Source organism: Rhincodon typus, chromosome 35 (genome assembly GCF_021869965.1).
Source record: "Rhincodon typus isolate 14 chromosome 35, sRhiTyp1.1, whole genome shotgun sequence".
Lineage (NCBI taxonomy): Eukaryota > Metazoa > Chordata > Chondrichthyes > Orectolobiformes > Rhincodontidae > Rhincodon > Rhincodon typus.
Genome location: NC_063366.1, coordinates 21,745,894 through 21,763,244, shown reverse-complemented (window position 1 = coordinate 21,763,244; position 17,351 = coordinate 21,745,894). Strand labels below are relative to the sequence as shown.

Here is a 17,351-nt window from a genome sequence, read left to right as displayed (position 1 = left end):
CAACCTACTGAGCTAACCACAGTGAGCCCTAAACAGTGAGTCTCTTTGCTCCAGTACTCAAAACTCTCTTAAAATGAAGGCCAATATGCCATTTGCCTTCCTAACTGCTTGCTGTATCTGCATGCTCGTTTTCAGTGATGAGTGTAGAAGGGCACTGGGATCCTTCTAAAAATTGAAAGAACTGCAGATGCTGTAAATCAGAAACAAAAACAGAAGTTGCTGGAAAAACCTCAGCAGATCTGGCAGCATCTGTGAAGAAAAATCAAAGAGGAATTTGAGGATCACCAGACCCGAAACAGTAACTTTGATTTCATTTCACAGATGCTGCCAGACCTGCTGAGATTTTCCAGCAACTTCTGTTTTTGTTATTGAGGTCCTTCTGTCTGTCAACTTTTCACAATCTATCACAAAGTCACTGATACTCTATCATTCTGTTTTCCTGACTGAAGTGGACAACTTCACACAATTTAGGGCCAGATTTTTCAATTCCATCTTCTGATTCACATCAAATCCCAAACTGGGGAATGCTACTGTCCCAACCTGGGCTCTACTGAGCATTGCACAGACCCCAGATGGACTCCGCGTGTAACAGGAGCACAGAAGTGGGAAGGCCAAGCTCATGTTTATTTTCACTCCTTTTCTCTGATCCAATTCCCTTTCAGTTGTGAAGAAAGCTCCTGCTTGAATTGTCTGATCAGACGAGTGTTGCAGCTTTTTCTGTTTGTGGTTTTGCCTCCAGGCCCAGGTCTCCAGCAGCAGGGGCTGAGGCTGCACTGTCAAACTGGATTGATCTTTGTGCAGCTTGCCATCACCAATATCTGGTTGAAACTGGCACTACAATGAACTGCAAACGGCAACACCCTGGGCTCAATTTCACTTTTTATCACTGGGCACAAAGAAGGCAATAGCAGATCAGCCACACTTTTCACACCCAGCACAGCAGTAAAAGCATACTCTTTTCCCTTTTAATCCAAGATTTTTAAATTGTCAAACTCTTTGAAAACAACAATTCTGTGCATTTCATGTTAAGAATTATGTAAGAGTCTGAAATAAATGAGAAATGTAGAACTAGACACAAAACCTGTTTTATTTACAGTCTGAAGAGATCTTACAAAACATAATTTGCAAATTCAATGACACATTCAGTGATACCTGGTTGTCAATGATAATTTCTCTTACAATTCTGACAATTTTCGAAAAAAGAAACAGGTTTCACTGTGGAAATTACATACAGATTTCCCTACTGTTCACTGCAGTTATGGGAACAAGGAAGCCATATGGATCTCATAGAAAATGAGTTCCCTGATTGGGGCTGTTAATCTGATCCAATCAGGGAGCCCTGCCTGACATATAACCAGGAATGTCAGACACCTTATTCACTCTGACAGCTGGTTCTGAGGAAGCCAGATCAATCCCTCAGCCTGTCACACTAAATACCACCAGCCATTGCAGAACCCACCCCCCAGATTGGCAGCAAGTCATTCCTGACCCTGAGGGACTGCCAACGAAAGATATGATGCTTTGGCAGGTTCACTGCCATCAACCTTTCTAATAGTATTGGTCTAAGCTACTAAAATCATGTGGGGAATGTCACCCACAAGAAACCTGCAGCAGAAGGTGGGCTACATCTTGGAGAACAGTAAACAGATTATTTGCTGGCTGGTTACATTACATCTGAGATCCATAATAGTCTCTTGTGAGACTATTTGGCTCAGTATAAGAGGATGTCCACATACTGCCACCAAAACATTCTCATTCTCACTTGGTAATGAAAAGAACAGAATCTGTTAATTCTTCTAGGAAGTTCTTTTTATTCTGATGGGTGGAACTTATCACAATGGTGTTGATTAACTCTTCTAGGTACTAACTGGCATATACAACAGTTTCTCACCCCTCTCCCTCACCTCTCACCCTCATGCCAATCACAGGGTCAAATCACAGGGATGATGTGACTACCCTGAGGCCCTGCCCCTTTCCCAGGTTCGAATCCGAACCAGAGCAGATTCACAGAAACTGATTTGAATCATAAATCCAGAAGAAAGGATAAAGTTCCTCAGTGAATTTATTCCCAGTGAAGTTGTGGAGATGGGGATTTGGTGTCTGCGTTGTAAAATGAAACTGTCCCAGATTCATAATTGAGATAAACTCCCACCTTCCTAAGGATCTGACCAACAGGGAGAGGGGTTTGAGGAGAGGAGTTTATATGAAACTGATTCCCATCCAGCCCAATGGTCCAGAATCTATTCTCTGGGATCAGATTGGCCCCTCCCTTCCTGTCCACAGACCCTGAGGGTACTCCCAGACTCCAGCACTGATACCCCACCTCCCATGGATGTTTCCTTGATGTGAATCCCTCTAACTCCAGGGCACAGGGACAGTATGTAAACCTCCTCCCCAGTAACAGGGAGACTCTTCCTGGTCCGGGCTCATCTCAAACTCTTCAGATCCTCACACAACTTGAGCTTAGGATTCATCATATCCAGAGTCACAGATACTGGGAGAAAAAGTAGAGACTTAGAGACACAGCCTGGGAATTGGAGAGAGTGAGCATGGAGACCAAATGTGGGGGAATGTTGTGTGCAGAGAGGGTGGGTTAGAAACATTTCCAGATATATCTGTATGTGTGTGTGTGTGTGTATATACACATATATATATCTATATGACGCAAGTGAGTGTTTGTGTAGGGGGGTGCTGTAATTCTGCATTAGAATCATATCTTTCTAACTTATTGCTGCTTATGCTTTCAATTCATCCACCTCATGTTGAATCTGGTGTGGATTCAAAGGTGGCATGGTGGCTCAGTGGTTAGCACTGCTGCCTCACTGCACTAGGGACCCAGGTTTGATTCCGGCCTTGGCAAATCCCTGTGCCTGTATGGGTTCCCTCTGGGTTCTCAAGTCCACAGTTCAACGAAGTGCAGGTGAGGTAGATTGGCCATGCTAAATTGCCCACAGTGTGCAGGCTGGGTGGGTTAGCCATGGGAAATGTGGGGTAATGGGGAAGGGGTTTGGGTCTAGGTGGGATGCTCTTCAGTGGGTTGGTGTGGACTTGATGGGTCAAATGGCCTGTTTCCACACTGTAGGGATTCTATAAAAAAAGCCTATGTTATGTCTTTTACTTTATTTTCCCTACTCTGACCTCATTTTTAATGCAGTTTTCTGTTTATACACTCTGCCCATTCCTATCACTCTCTGGTTATAACAACCTGTATCACTGCTCTGAACCATGTCCTTTCCTTTTCAATTTCTTGCTCTCCTCGAATATGAACACTTCATGGCCCTCATGATTTAATAAACTGCCATAACGTCAACCCTCAAACTCCAACGCTCCAGAGGGAAAAGCCCCAGCATATTCAGTCTCTCCCTATAACTCAAACTTTCCAACCCCAGCAACATCCTCGTAAATCTTTTCTGCACTCCTTCCTGTCTTCTTCTGTTTTGAATAAATCAGTTACATTTGCTATCTTCCAGTCTTAAGGAATGTTCCCCGAATTGAGAGAATTTTGCAGTTTTACAACCAACGTATCAATTATTTCACTTGTCATTTATTTTAAGACATCAACACTGGGCACTTGTTAGCCCAAAGTTCAAAAAATTTACTTAGTGTCACTTCTCTGATTATTGTCATTTTTCTGAACTACCCACTTCCTTCCAAGAAGCCGACAGGGAATTCTGGTGAAACTAATTGATTTGGGAGAGCTATCAGATATTGGAGCTCACTGTCACACAAAGCAGTAGATATTATTAGAATAAGTACATTAAAGGAGATGATGGATAAGCACATGAGGGAGAAAGGACCAGAGGGAGATATTGACGGGAGAATGAAGGAGGATAGGAGGACGCTCATGTGGATCATATTGTGACTGTTCACTTGCATGGAACTAAACTGAAAATAAGCTCTCATCCTCAGAAATATCATTTCATGTTTTTGTTCTGTTTTTCCAACTTTGAGACCTAAATTATTAAAATGATTTAACTTAAATTATTTAAAAGGAATTTAAAAGCATAAACAAGGCTTACAATGCCTGATCATGGGATTGTGCACGTGGAGACTTGTGCCTTCTTACAGCAGTAAGGAAAGCCCTGATAAGAGACACATCCAACAACACTTGCAGAGTAATACATTTTCGTTGCAAATTGTCAAGATAACCAGCATAGTGTGGAACTTGATAAATTGAATTTTAAGTGAGTTTAAAATGATAATCTTAGGCTACAGTCAACCAGAAATTTTACAGAACTTGAGCTATGTTCTCATATTAAAACACAGACTGGTAACTGATGAAAACTTGATCATAACGAGTTCTGACAAGCTTCTGAGAAGCTTGGCATTCTGGAGGCCTTACGTGGAATTTTATAAATTCACAAATTTTTTAAAATGCAGGACGGTTGACCGATTTACAACTTAATGGTGATCAAAACTATATTTGGAGCATAAAAAAGGTTAATCACAATTGCCTTTAAGATACAATCCATACATGTAAGATATAAGATAAGCAATCCATGACACATTCTAAGTGACTAGGGTGAAACTTTCCCAGGCCCTGACGACATGGACTATGGCAAGAAATTTGGGAAAATCTGGTGAGGTGTTTCGCGAAAGGAAGACAAAAATGTCACAATTTCCAACCATATGTTAGTTGTTGAATCTAGATTCTCGCTGGTGAGCAGCGAGAGGTCTACTACCAGCCCCATTATTGTTTAATCTCACCTTATTAATATGCAGATTCCCATTCTACAACCTGCTGGATAGAAACTGGACACTGAGAATTTCTGACAAGTAAGTCAGACCTTGCATTTGCTCCTCCAGACCTCCATCTTGGATACCTGGCTCCAACAACTCAGGGCACTATCCATAGACACATACCCCATGTCCACAGTTGTTGGCTATAACACAAACCACCAGAATCATCACGGCACATCTCGGATCTAATTATAATACTCTTCTGCAATTCAGTGCTGCACTTTGGAGGGCACCAGCACCTTTCATTGGAACACTGCTGAAAAGACACTTCACACCCAGCTCATGGATTGGGCCAGAGATGCTTGCAGTATCCATCTTGTCTTGCTGTTTACAGCAGACACAAAGGCAGGCAGCTTTTCATACTTGTCAGCAGTCATTGTTGCTGTATCAATCTCACATCTACCACATGTTCAGCAGTCTACATTGTAAACATATTATTGCATATACTACACGTGCACCACCCAAATGGCCATGTCTTAAAGTTGAAGGGGAGTAGACTTTAGACAAGTCAAAGTGGGGAATGTTGCTCACAGTGCAGGGGCTTGGGAACACTCAGTCACTGCTTGGCAAGTTTACGGTCAGGATGTCTGACTACAGTTGACAGAGTCAGTACAGTACACCACAGTCAGTCCTGCAGCTCCTATGCAACCAGCCATGTGATTCATGGACTGGCAGCTGGGGGAGCTGCATGGGGAGTGGTCATGGGTTTGGTCAGTCATCGTTCAGGACTGTCCATCCAATTTGGTCAGGCCATAATCAGTCTTGGGGGTCAGTGAAATGAAAGTCAAGAGAAGAGTATCAGGAATCACTATTGTGGTAGGGAAGTGGCAGGATCTTAAATGGGAATTGGAGGCAGCAACATGTGATGCAGAAGGTACAAAGGAGGTGAGGGGAGAAAATACAGGATAAAGTCATGCATGGGTGGATATGAGAAGAAGTCATTATCAGTGGTCACTGACACTCTGGCCTCAGTAGGGAAAGTGTGTATCATGATGGAGAGCAGTAATCATGATCAAGAGAAGAAATCATGAAAAAGAGCAAAAATCACGATGAAGAGCACAACTAATCTGTAGTGATGGGGCTCAGGGGGTAAGGATGAGAGTTCTGTGGGAATATGTGGGAGATCCATAGTAATGGGCTGGTCAAGGAAGTGCCAGGAAGAAAGGGACCTGGAAGTCCTTGGGATTGGGTGCCTTGATAATCAGACTGAGGCTGAGCTTCACGGTGCCGAGCACAACCTGTGTCACTTTCCATGATCTTTTGATTTCAAAATGTGACCTGTGAAGGGAAAATGGCCGTAACCACATCCAGAATGAGTAGAGTGAATAACTGTGTGGGCCGCCACTGCTGGTCGCAAGCAATCTCGATGAGATCATTGGTCAGTGCTGATTGCAGATCGACAGACATCTCCATGAAGCAGAAGTAATCACACATGACATTAAAATAGGCACCTTCAGGCCACAAAGCAAAGTTCATGCACAGACTGCACAGGGGCATAGAGCTGATTCCCTCTCACCTTGAACTATACATATAATGCAACGTGTTGTTCCATGCAATGATGCCTTTTGTAAGTGATGTGCATTTGGGAATAGATGAGTGCAGTTCTCAAGCAGTATTTACATCTCCTTTAGTCTGTTTGCAACATGACTAATGCTGTGCGCATCAGCAAAAGGCCCAATGTCAAAGTCATGCAAAGCCACTCCACAGCCTTCCTTGTCTGAGTGCTCCATATCCCACTGTAAGGAGTAGTTTGCAAAGCTGCCATTTCAGAACACTACAAATGTTGACTGCTCACATTTGTAAGAATGTGCACCTCATAAAGGGCCATTGTAAGCATGACTAATGATTCCAGCCACAGCAGGGTTATCGTTGCAGTTGCTGTGACTCAATAAGGTGCAGAGAAATGGAAGAGAAACAGTAAGGTAAGCAAGCCCAGGGGGAGCAGCAAACTCCAGCAACACTGACCAGCCTTCAGATAAACAGGTCACAGTTAAAGGCTCACTCAGGTCAGAATGTTTTATCCTTGATGTCTATCCCAGGACACTGTCACAGAACTGTGCCAACTGCTGGGCTGGGACCTGTTGTCTGAAGGAGTGCACAGCCATCATATCCCAGTGGCCATCAATGTTACAGCAGCATGGAACTTTTATGTGCCTGGCTGCTTCCAAGGAACCACTCAGATCCTGCATGGGATCTCTGAATCTTCCATTCACAAATGTGAGTGTGACTGTGACCAATACCTTTGCACCAAGTCACACCAGTTAATCTCCTTTCCCTGTGGTGAGGTCAGTGCTGCAGCCCAGGCAGTAGCATTTAGGAGGATTCAGTAATATAGCAGACATTCCCCAGGGTGTGATAGGCGTAAACACATCCTGCTGAGAGTACCATTGCAATTGAGTTCATCAATGGAAACATCCATCAATGTGCAAATGATCTGTGATCATCAGTCCTATTTCTTAGAAGTTTGCGCCATGTACCTTGGTAGCTGCCATGATGCCTATATTGTTGAAACCTCTCACGGTCATGCTGTATTTAAGGGCCAGATGCCTTACAAGTATGGAGACAAGGGCTACTCTGTGTGACCATGGCTGATGACTCCATCACACAACCTCCTGATTGAGGAAGAGTGTAGATACAATGCAGCCCATTTTTCGACCTGGACCATTGTGGAGCAGACAGTAGGCCTGTGAAGATGATGTTCAGCTGCTTGCATTTGTCTATAGGGAGGCCTTGCCATACAGTCTAGGCAAAGTATGCTGCGTAATCGTAGCATGCTGTACTCTGCACAGCCGGAGGCAGGCAAAGTGGAGATGTGATGTAGGAGGATGATAAGTGGGAGAGCAAGAGCAATTTTCCGAGGAGGAGGGTGAGGTTATTGATCAGGAAGAACATCACCTTCTGCATAATAGAGTGCAACAGCATCGGGTGCTATAGACCAGTCAGGGCTTACTTTACACCCAGTTCCACTAGCTCAGAACTGGGTGCAGTGACTGTAAAATTGTTGATGCTGGAAAGTCAAGCAAGTTTCTAGAGATAACTGCAGCTTCTGTTTGTTTAATTTCTGATTACTCTTGATGTGGATAAATAGAAATTAATGTTTTTAAGTGATTGAAGACTTTCTTGCATGTGATGACACCACTCTGAACAATGATGAGATCCTGGTCTATAACAGACATTGGGGAGAGATTAGCAGTTCCTTAGAGAGGGATGAAATTCAAGTAAGGTGTATGGCCTGGTGCACGGATATGCATGTGCAAGGAACTGCCAGCCACGATACATACATGCCATGTGAAACTTTGGTTTGCGGTTCACAAATGGCACTTTGAAGGGCAACCTGGACTGTCAACATTTGACTGCGTACATATCTGAGATTCAAAGACTGCTGAGGGTTACAATATATCCCATCATGGGCAAGTATTTCTACCGACGGTGAGTGGGACATTCTGGAAAACGTTGGATGAGAGAAGCGCAAGAGAGGCATTGTGGTCGATAATGAGGCAGGCTTGGGACGATCATGTGGAACTCACTAGGCCATGTAGAGAGAAAACCTCCATGAGGCTCAATGAAAATGCCACTTAGCTAATTTCTTGTATATATCAGATTTTCAGATTCACTGAATTTGAAAAAGTTTCAATAGTACCTCATTTTTATATCGCATTTTGGGCTGGACAAGTTCTAATTCTATCTCACGCCACACAGTGGTAGTGCTACACAACAAGATGGACAATATCTCTATACTTTGTCTCCACAGAACAGTGGGGTGGCCGCTCCTACCAATACTGTAATGGGCATATACATCAGAGAGAGGTAGATTGGAGAGGGGGGAGGTGAAGTAGGTTTTTAATTTCTTCTTGGTTTTGACCTTCTCTATGAAGGCCCAACTAGGCAATATGTCCTTCAGGACAAGGCTAGTAGGTAGTAACATTCTGCCACTCTTGTTGATGGATATTGAAATCATCACATTCTAACAAACCCCATTCCCCCACTCCCACCCAATCCAGGAACCATCTTGTGCCTTTAATACTGCCAATGTTTTTTTCCATTTGTTTTAGCATTTAAAGATGGAGAACTAAGGGATGGTGGTAGGATGTCATCAGCAGGAGGTACCCAACTGATATTTGACCTGATATTATGAGACAATGTGCAAATTGGAGTCAATGCTGAGGATACGCAGTGCAAATCTTTCCCAGCTGAATACCACAGTGGTGCCACCACCATTGGTGTCTCTGCCCTGCCAATGTGACAAGAAATATGCAGGGACAGTGATGCAGGACTATCGGAAATAAGGTTTGACACGTACAAAATGAGTTTGCCAGGCACTTGCTTGACTAGTCTGTGAAGCATCTATCCAATTTTAGCTCAAGCACCAACACATTAGTCTGGAGAACTTTGCAGGTTCAGCTATGGGTGTGCCATTGTCCTGTTTGCCATGTTGTCCACCTGGCTTTATGTTTTTTCAATCTTTCTGTAGTGGTTTTGACAACCGAGTGGCCAACTGGACCATTAAATAGCCAATTAGATTGCTACACATCCAGGGTCACATGTGAAAAGGACTGGTTAAGGACAGCAGATCTCATTCCCTAAAAAGCACTAATGAAACAGATCATTCCATAGCACTCTGATAGAATTGTGGGCACTGACGTTAACTTGTGTTAATTAATGAATTGCATTAAGATTCTACCAGTGCTGGTTCTCGGGTTCAAACCTAAGTTAGAGGTATGAAGTTGGCCCTCCTTGATTAGAGTACCAATCCAAAATCATAACCTCAGCAAGACCACATCCAAGACCTACCTTTTGACCCAGGTATCTCTGAGACAGCCCCAGAAATATTTTCAGTGCCCACCTCAGAATTTCTCAAATCTTTTCAACTGATATATTTGTTTCCATTTTTAGAATACAGACTTGTTTTCTTTTGCTTCTCTGATGTAACCATTCATACTCGGAAATTCCATCTTGAACATTGAACAGGTTTTCAATACAGAATGTTTCAATAAAACTCCATTGCACCAGGACCATATAAAATGGAAGGTCTAGGTTAACAGTTGTTTGTGTATTTTGACAACTTTGTCTGTCAGAAATTTCCAATGTTATTAGAGGACTTGAGTTCAGTCTATTGTGGATGCAAAGGTGAGTGGGTATGAATATTTGAAAGAGCATATAAGATATAAGCTGGCGTGGGAAGTTACAAGGGTGAGTGTAGGCTGGAGTGCTTAACTCCAAGCAAGTGCAATGAAAATTCACCACACAAATACCTGGCGCGACAAAATGCCAGAAATTGAAGAATCTGCACGTGGATTCTTTCGGGTTTAGAAGATTGAGAAGTGATCTCATTGAAACAGACAGAAATCTGCCAGAGATCAACAGGATAGATGCACAGTCTCACATGAGAGATAGACCATTCAGTACTGAGATTAGGAGGAATTCCTTCACACCTTTGGGATTCTTCATCTCAGAAGGCTGCTGCAGCTCAGTCTTTGAAACAGAGATAAATAAATTTGTACACATAAAAACTATGAAGGGATATGGGATCAGTGCAGGAAAACGCTACTGATAAGCCATAATCTAGTTGAACAGTAAGTAGTCATGAGGGAACAAGTGGCATGCTCCTGGCCCTAGTTCCTGTGTTTCTACAGTTTTCTTCCCTCCTTTTCTCTAAGCAAATTCTCATATAATTATGAGTTTCTGCATTTGACAGACCTTTGTAAGGCTTGCCGTCTCCATTTTCTGCATTCTGAAATTAGTTCTACAGTGAACTGCAAGAGAAAGGACACCCTGGGCTCAATTTTTGATTTTCATCGGGCATGACACAGGCATTAAGCAGATAAACTGCTCATTTAATACCCAGTATGTGATCATATAAGATGTTGAGGGATCTTAACAGGGTAAGTGTGGAAAAGATACCTCTCACTTGAGGGAATCTAGGAATGGGATCACTGTTTAAAAATCAGGAGTCACATTTTTTTTGTGCTTAGAGGCTCATGAAGTTTTGAAACCCTCTTCCTGAAGTGGTGTTGGAAACAGTCATTAAATATTTTTAAGACAGTGCAGGATAGATCATTGTTAATAAAGGGGATGAAAAATTAGTAGAGGTAGGAGAAAATTGGCCTTCTACAGGAAGGAGGTTGTTAAACTTGAGAGGGTGCAGAAAAGATTTACAAGGGTTTGAGTTATAGGGAGAGGTTGAATAGTCTGGGGCTATTTTCCCTGAAGTGTCGGAGGCTGAGAGGTGACCTTATAGAAATTTATAAAATCATGAGGGGCATGAATAGGGTGAATAGCCAAGGTCTTTATCCCAGGGAAAGGGGTGACCAAAACTAGAGGGCTTAGGTTTAAGGTCAGAGGGGAAAGATTTAAAAGGGTCCTGAGGAGCAACTTTTTCAGACAGAGGATGGTGCATGCATGGCACAAGCTGCCAGATGAAATGTTGGAGGCTGGTACAATTACAACATTTAAAAGGCATCTGGATGGCTACGTGAATAGAAAGGGTTTAGAGGGTTATGGGACAAATGCTGGTAAATAGGACTAGGTCAGATTGGGTTGTCTGGTTGGTGTGGACGAGTTAGACAAAAGGGTCTGTTTCTGTGCTGTATCACTCTGTAACTCAATGAAATGTGGATTTGAATTCCAGTCAAATCAGCCATGATCATATGGAATGGCAGAGCTGGCTCCAGGGCTGAGTGGCAAGATGGCACTAGCAAAACTTTTCGGTTAAATCAAATCCATTAGTAGAATCGGAATCATCTTCTTTATTCCACGATTCTAGACTTTCCTCTAATTTTGTCTAATTTCTCTCTCTGTTTAGAGTTCATCCTTTCTTACATCCATCTTCCTTATCATTGTTATTTTCTTTCTCATTCTCCCCATTTCATTTCCCTTTCTTTTTCTTTCTTTCCCTTTTCCGTTTCTCTTTCTTCTTTCAGTCCATTATTTTCCCTTCTCTCTTTTTTCCACCAAATCAAGTTTTTTAAATTTCTCTTTCTCTCTCTCAAAATTAAGATTTTACATTTTTAACTGTATCTTAGCTAATTCTAGCTGTGACATCAGAGATTAGGTTTCCCTTCTTCTTATTGTAAATGTTGGATAATTACCTTCAGCATCTCCTCCTTAAGGAATCCTGCTTCTACTTCTACTTTCAACTGATCTGCGAACTCTCACTTGAATTTTATCCAAACATTTTAAATAATTCATTATTAAGTCTTCCACTCCCTGAAAACTCTCAGAAACATTCAAAGCCATTCTAAAAATCCAAACCATGCAATGAACTCCATCACAACACTTCTGTGTTGTCTTCAGAACTTTCAAGTACTAGTTTATTTTAAAGAGACACAGGTCCCTCTTAAATTCAATGAATTCAAATCCCAGTCAAGCACTTCCACTTGTTATGAGCCCAGCCAATGACTCTACTGGACAGGTCAGCTCCCATAATGAAATCTGATCTGATAGCCATTTTTTAAAGTTTAGTTAACATGGTGATCATTCACTGAAACATAGCCACATGAGGCAGCAGAGTTTCTTCAACAACAGAATAGATGTTTATTATACAAAAGGCAAAAACAGAAAAAGAAACAAACCAAGCTATCCAGAAATAGAACAGTTATGAAAATCTTAAAATATTCAGCAAAGTTTCAACCGATTACCCAATACTTAATAGCAATTCAAAATCATAGAAATTAACCACATCTCTATCTCAAATCTTTAAGTTTGACTTAATGGATTCTCCTCAGTTTCTGTTCTGTAAGCTGTGGAAAAGTATTTTTACATGAAGATTCTCAAAACTGAGAATATAGCCTTACTCAACTTCTAATGACTTTCAGCTTTCGAGCTAAACAGTCTTGGTCTGGACGTTGCACAAACTAAACTCTTCTACTGAGGTAACTTATTCCCTTAACCACTCTGAAAACACCCCCTTCTTGGAGAAGGTCTATGCTTGCTGTTGACCTCAGTCATATCTCCTCTGAACTGCCCTAAAAATTTCAATCTCCAAAATTTCCTATGCTAAAATCTATCCTTGATTATCATGAAGCAAAATAAGCCAATGGCCTTCAATATTTACTCTACCTATCATAAACTACCACTGTATGAACAATTTTTCATAACATATACAGGATTAGGTCACTGTCCTAGAAGGACTGCCTGACCTCATCATTTCTTTGAAAAACTTCAAATTAACCAATACCTACAAGCAACTATTTTAAAATAAAACTCTCTCCCCATATATATTATATATAAAAAAAACTCACACAGCTCTCAACACAAGAGTGAGAAATGGAAACAAAGAAGAAATCTCAACTCCAGACTAGGAAACAGGTGAAGAGATGGAGGATGAGATTGAGTGGTTTTGACTGAAACAGGGAGTAAGGGAAGAAAGGAGAGACTCAAGATTTTTTTTTTTGTTTTAATCCTCTGACATTTATATTTATGTTAAGTCAGATTGGGATTTTATAATTTATAATTTGGATATTCAATGGCATATTTAATGGCAACCTGTTGTCAATGGTGGTATCCAAACTCTGACCTCTGACCCTGACCCTGATCCTGGAATCAGGTCATTGTGAAATCAAGGATGATGTGTCCATCTTGAGGCCTGCCCCTTCTCCAAATCCACACCAGAGCAGATTCTCAGAAACTGGTGAACATCCCAAGTCCAGAAGAAAGGATAAAGTTTCTCTGTGAATTTATTCCCAGTGAAGGTGTGGAGATGGGACTTGGTATCCACATTGTAAAATGAAACTGTCCCAGATTCATAGTTAAGACAAACTCTCACCTTCCTGGGGATCTGACCATCAGGGATAGGGGGTCGAGAGGAGGAGTTTACATGAAACTGATTCCCATCCCACCCAATGGTCCAGAATCCAGTCTCTGGCATCCGACTCAGTCTGAACCAATCCTTCCTCTCCACAGACTGTGCGGCTACACCCAGATTCCAGCACCGATTCTCTGCCACCTTCACTTCCCAGTAACGTCTTCCTGAATTGAATCCCTCTGATCCCAACACACCAGGACAATTTTTAAACCTCTTTGCAGTGATAGGGAGAAGCTTCCCTGTCAGAGTCCATCGTAAACTCTTCAAATCCTCAGTCACCTCGAGCCAGGGACTTGCTGTTTCCATATCCAGGGTCACAGAGACTGGGGGAGAAAACAGAGAATTAGAGACAATCCCCAGGACTGGGGGAGTTACTTTCAGTGATTTCCCCATTTCAGGTTTGATTTCCTGTTTCTAAATATCAAGAATAGCTGCTCTGATGGGATGGGAATGAGGATCTGATTATAACAGAAAATACTGGGAAAACCATAGAAAGACTTCCATCTCTAAAAAAAAATCTTTATATCCAGATCATTGAAATTAAATGTTAACTTCATTTCTCTTCACTAACATTGTCTGACTTGTTGAACATTTGCAGTGTTATATTAAAAATACTGATGTCCTGCATCTGCAAAATCTTGCTGTTGTAAACAAGACAGCCACCAGCAGTGTGTGAATCTATGGGGATAGACATAACTGGAGCCTCAATATCAATGTAAAGACCAGTTTAACATACCACAAAAGCAACTTTCAAAGATTGGGCTTCAAACACCTCCCATGTTGCTTACCAGATTATTGATCGAGGAAACTGCCCTGTAAGGCCAAGTGCCATGTGCATGAATGATGGGATTTGTAAGTATGAGGATTTACGGAGGGGCATGTTGACTAGATTATTCAGAGATGGTAAGAACTGCCGATGCTGGAGTCAGAGATAACACAGTGTGGAGCTGGAGGAACACAGCAGGACAGGCAGACTCAGAGGAGCAGGAAAGCTGACGTTTCAGGTCAGGACCCTTCTTTAGGAATCATTTCTGAAGAAGGGTCCCGACCCAAAGTGTCAGCTTTCCTGCTCCTCTGATGTTGCCTGGTCTGCTGTGTTGACTAGCTTATTTGTGTGTTTGGGTCCTTTTGGATGGGAGTTTGCCCGTGTATCGGGATGGATGTGTATAAGACTTCCTAAAGGTAGAAAGCCGAAGCTGTCTGGATGGGGTACATCTGAGGTTATAAAAGGAACCAAGGGTGGAAATTATGCATGCTGTCACCATATTCTTCTAACCCTTCCACAAAATGAGAGTAATACCAAAGGAAAAGAGGATTGCAAATGTATGATGCAAAATGTACATATCATGTTTGGCATTTGGATTTCAAAATAGTGGCAGACAGATTATAATGGCTGGTTACTGTTGCCAATGGTTTTATTTTTAGGTAAACAAGGTCAGACAACCTTCCAGAACAGTGATCTAATCCACTATGTGTCTGATAGCAGGTTAATGCAAATCCCTGTGGCGTTATTGGAAAGGTGTGTAAACCGTGGTGCTTAAGACAGGTAGCATATATTGTAAGGCCATTAGCTTTGCATTCAGTTCAGAAAAACTTAAGCAAGTTTTGTTTTAACTGAGTTCAGAAACATTTTTTTTTAAGTTCAATACATAAGATCACAGCTTTTTTTGATATACAAAAAATGACCCAATCACAAGGTACTCAGCGCCTAATTTAAACATTTGCTTGAATTTGATCATAAGATCATAAGGTATAGGAGCAGAATTGGGCGATTCAGACTATTGAGTCTGCTCTGCCATTCGATCATGGTTGATATGTTTCTCAAACTCATTTTCCTGCCTTCCTGTAACACTTGATCACCTTACTAATCAAGAATCTATCCATCTATATCTTAAATACACTCAATAACTTAGTTTCCATAGCCTTCTGCGGCAATGAGTTCCACAAATTAACTGCCCTCTGGCTGAATAAATTCTTTCTTGTCTCAGTTCTAAAGGGCTGTCCCTTCATTCTGAAACTGTGATCTAGTCTCGTAGCCTGAGGAATCTTTCTGAAGCCCCCCTGCTTCCTAGACACTACTTGTCCCTCCACATATCTTTATGTCATCTGCAAACTTAGCAACAATGTCCTCAGAACCTTGTTCAAATCGTTAATGTGTAACGTAAATAGTTGTTCCAACACAGACCCCTGCGGAACTCTGCTAGTCACCAGCTGCCATCCTGATAAAGATCCAGTGGTTTGCAGAACCAACCCAAGCAGATGAGGAAGGGAATGCACCCCAAAATGAACACCACGTGTAGATCATACTTCACTAGTAAACCAAATGAGCAAGATCAAGTTTAAACCCCAACAAACCCTGCAGTACACAGGCAAAGTTCACTCAAGGTAGAGTACAGAAAGTAAGCCCAGACACTATACTAGTGTTCACAATCAAGTAAAAACCACTGAATTTCAAAAAATCAGATTTGTAAAGGTACCTACTGTAGAAGGGCAGCATACTTGGATTATAGAGGTGGGTGATGAAGGTTTAGAATTGAGCGAGGCAATCCAGCCCTGCAAATAGCAGAACTTGGGTAATAGGAGCAGTTCCGCAACACGGTTAACTTAATCAGATTCAACATGGTTAACAGCCAGGTGGAGAACTGAAATTTAACTTAAGTTTTAACAAGAAGTGCCAAGTGAATGCTGGCAAAGAATGTCCAAGACATCATTGAGACAATATATTATCAAATTTAGAAAAGAGGGGAGCAGCCATTGCATTTTGAAAAGAAATATCATTTATGCTGGACACACAAATAAACAAAGGAAAAGAAATACAGAAATGAATCTATTCCAATGAAGGCGTGCTTTTCATCCGATTTTCACCACAAAGGAAAAAAGAATGTGACAGCATGATATTCTGAATCTAACCAACTTTACAATTATCTGAGTACTAACATAACAATCGAGCATAGCTGTATCAATTAGTTCGAGAATGTAAAATGGGTGTGTCTGTTTACAATATTTTTAAATTAATTTCAAACACCTTATAATGAAACATTGTCCACAGGAATGTTTCATTGCATGAGCTGATGGTGTCATGAAAATGTTTTATGAAGACAATAATTTGTCATTTCATTAGCTGGTCATTTCTCCATTGAAATTTGTTAAAATGATGCATTTTGCTAAACAAAGGACACCAGATTAGTGTAGCTGCTAATCTGTAGTTGTGAAGGCCCTAAGCCAATTTTTGGAAATAAAGAGTCGACAGAACTTACAATTAGACTGTGCCATTTCTTGGAGGTATAAACAGCTCCAGTTTACCTCATGAAGCTGAATGGTGGATTATGCAAGTTAATGGCTGGGACATTTTAAAAATTAATTACCTTCACCTAAAATGAGACAATGTCTAAACTGAAATTAGAGGAGAGATACTTTGGCCTAGTTCTTGGACATGGAATACACTGGATCTGAATTAACAGCTAGAGATTGACATAGGGATAGTGTGGGAAATTTTCACTCTCTGAAAACTCTCACAAAAATTGCACCTTGATTGTAATAACCTACCAAAGGAGTCTGCAAACAGAATTCTCAAAGGAGGATTCCAACTCAGCACCGCTCTCACTGAGAGAAACAAGAATAAACCAGTCATAGCGGCTTTTTAAAGTAGTAGCAAATACTGTAAAATAATTTCTTCAACTGTGAAAAACATCAATCCATGATTTTTTTTTCCTTTGCTAAGTTTAAACATCTAATAGTCTGTAAGATTTGATTTGGTTTTGCATGCTTGGGTCAGTTTTATCTCTATTTTTGTATTCATAAGAAGTTA

At 41.3% G+C, this 17,351-nt stretch overlaps 1 protein-coding gene across 1 annotated transcript in view; it reads right to left on the bottom strand.

Annotated features, from left to right (window-relative positions):
- Positions 1-9,601: 9,601 nt before the first annotated feature.
- Positions 9,602-17,351, bottom strand: part of LOC109917291 (butyrophilin subfamily 3 member A1-like) — a 51,702-nt gene continuing 43,952 nt past the window's right edge. The window contains exon 14 of the mRNA XM_048616682.1: positions 9,602-13,866. Within this exon, the coding sequence (XP_048472639.1) occupies positions 13,298-13,866 (569 nt within the window). The 3' untranslated portion in view covers positions 9,602-13,297. The remainder of the gene's footprint in view (positions 13,867-17,351) is intronic.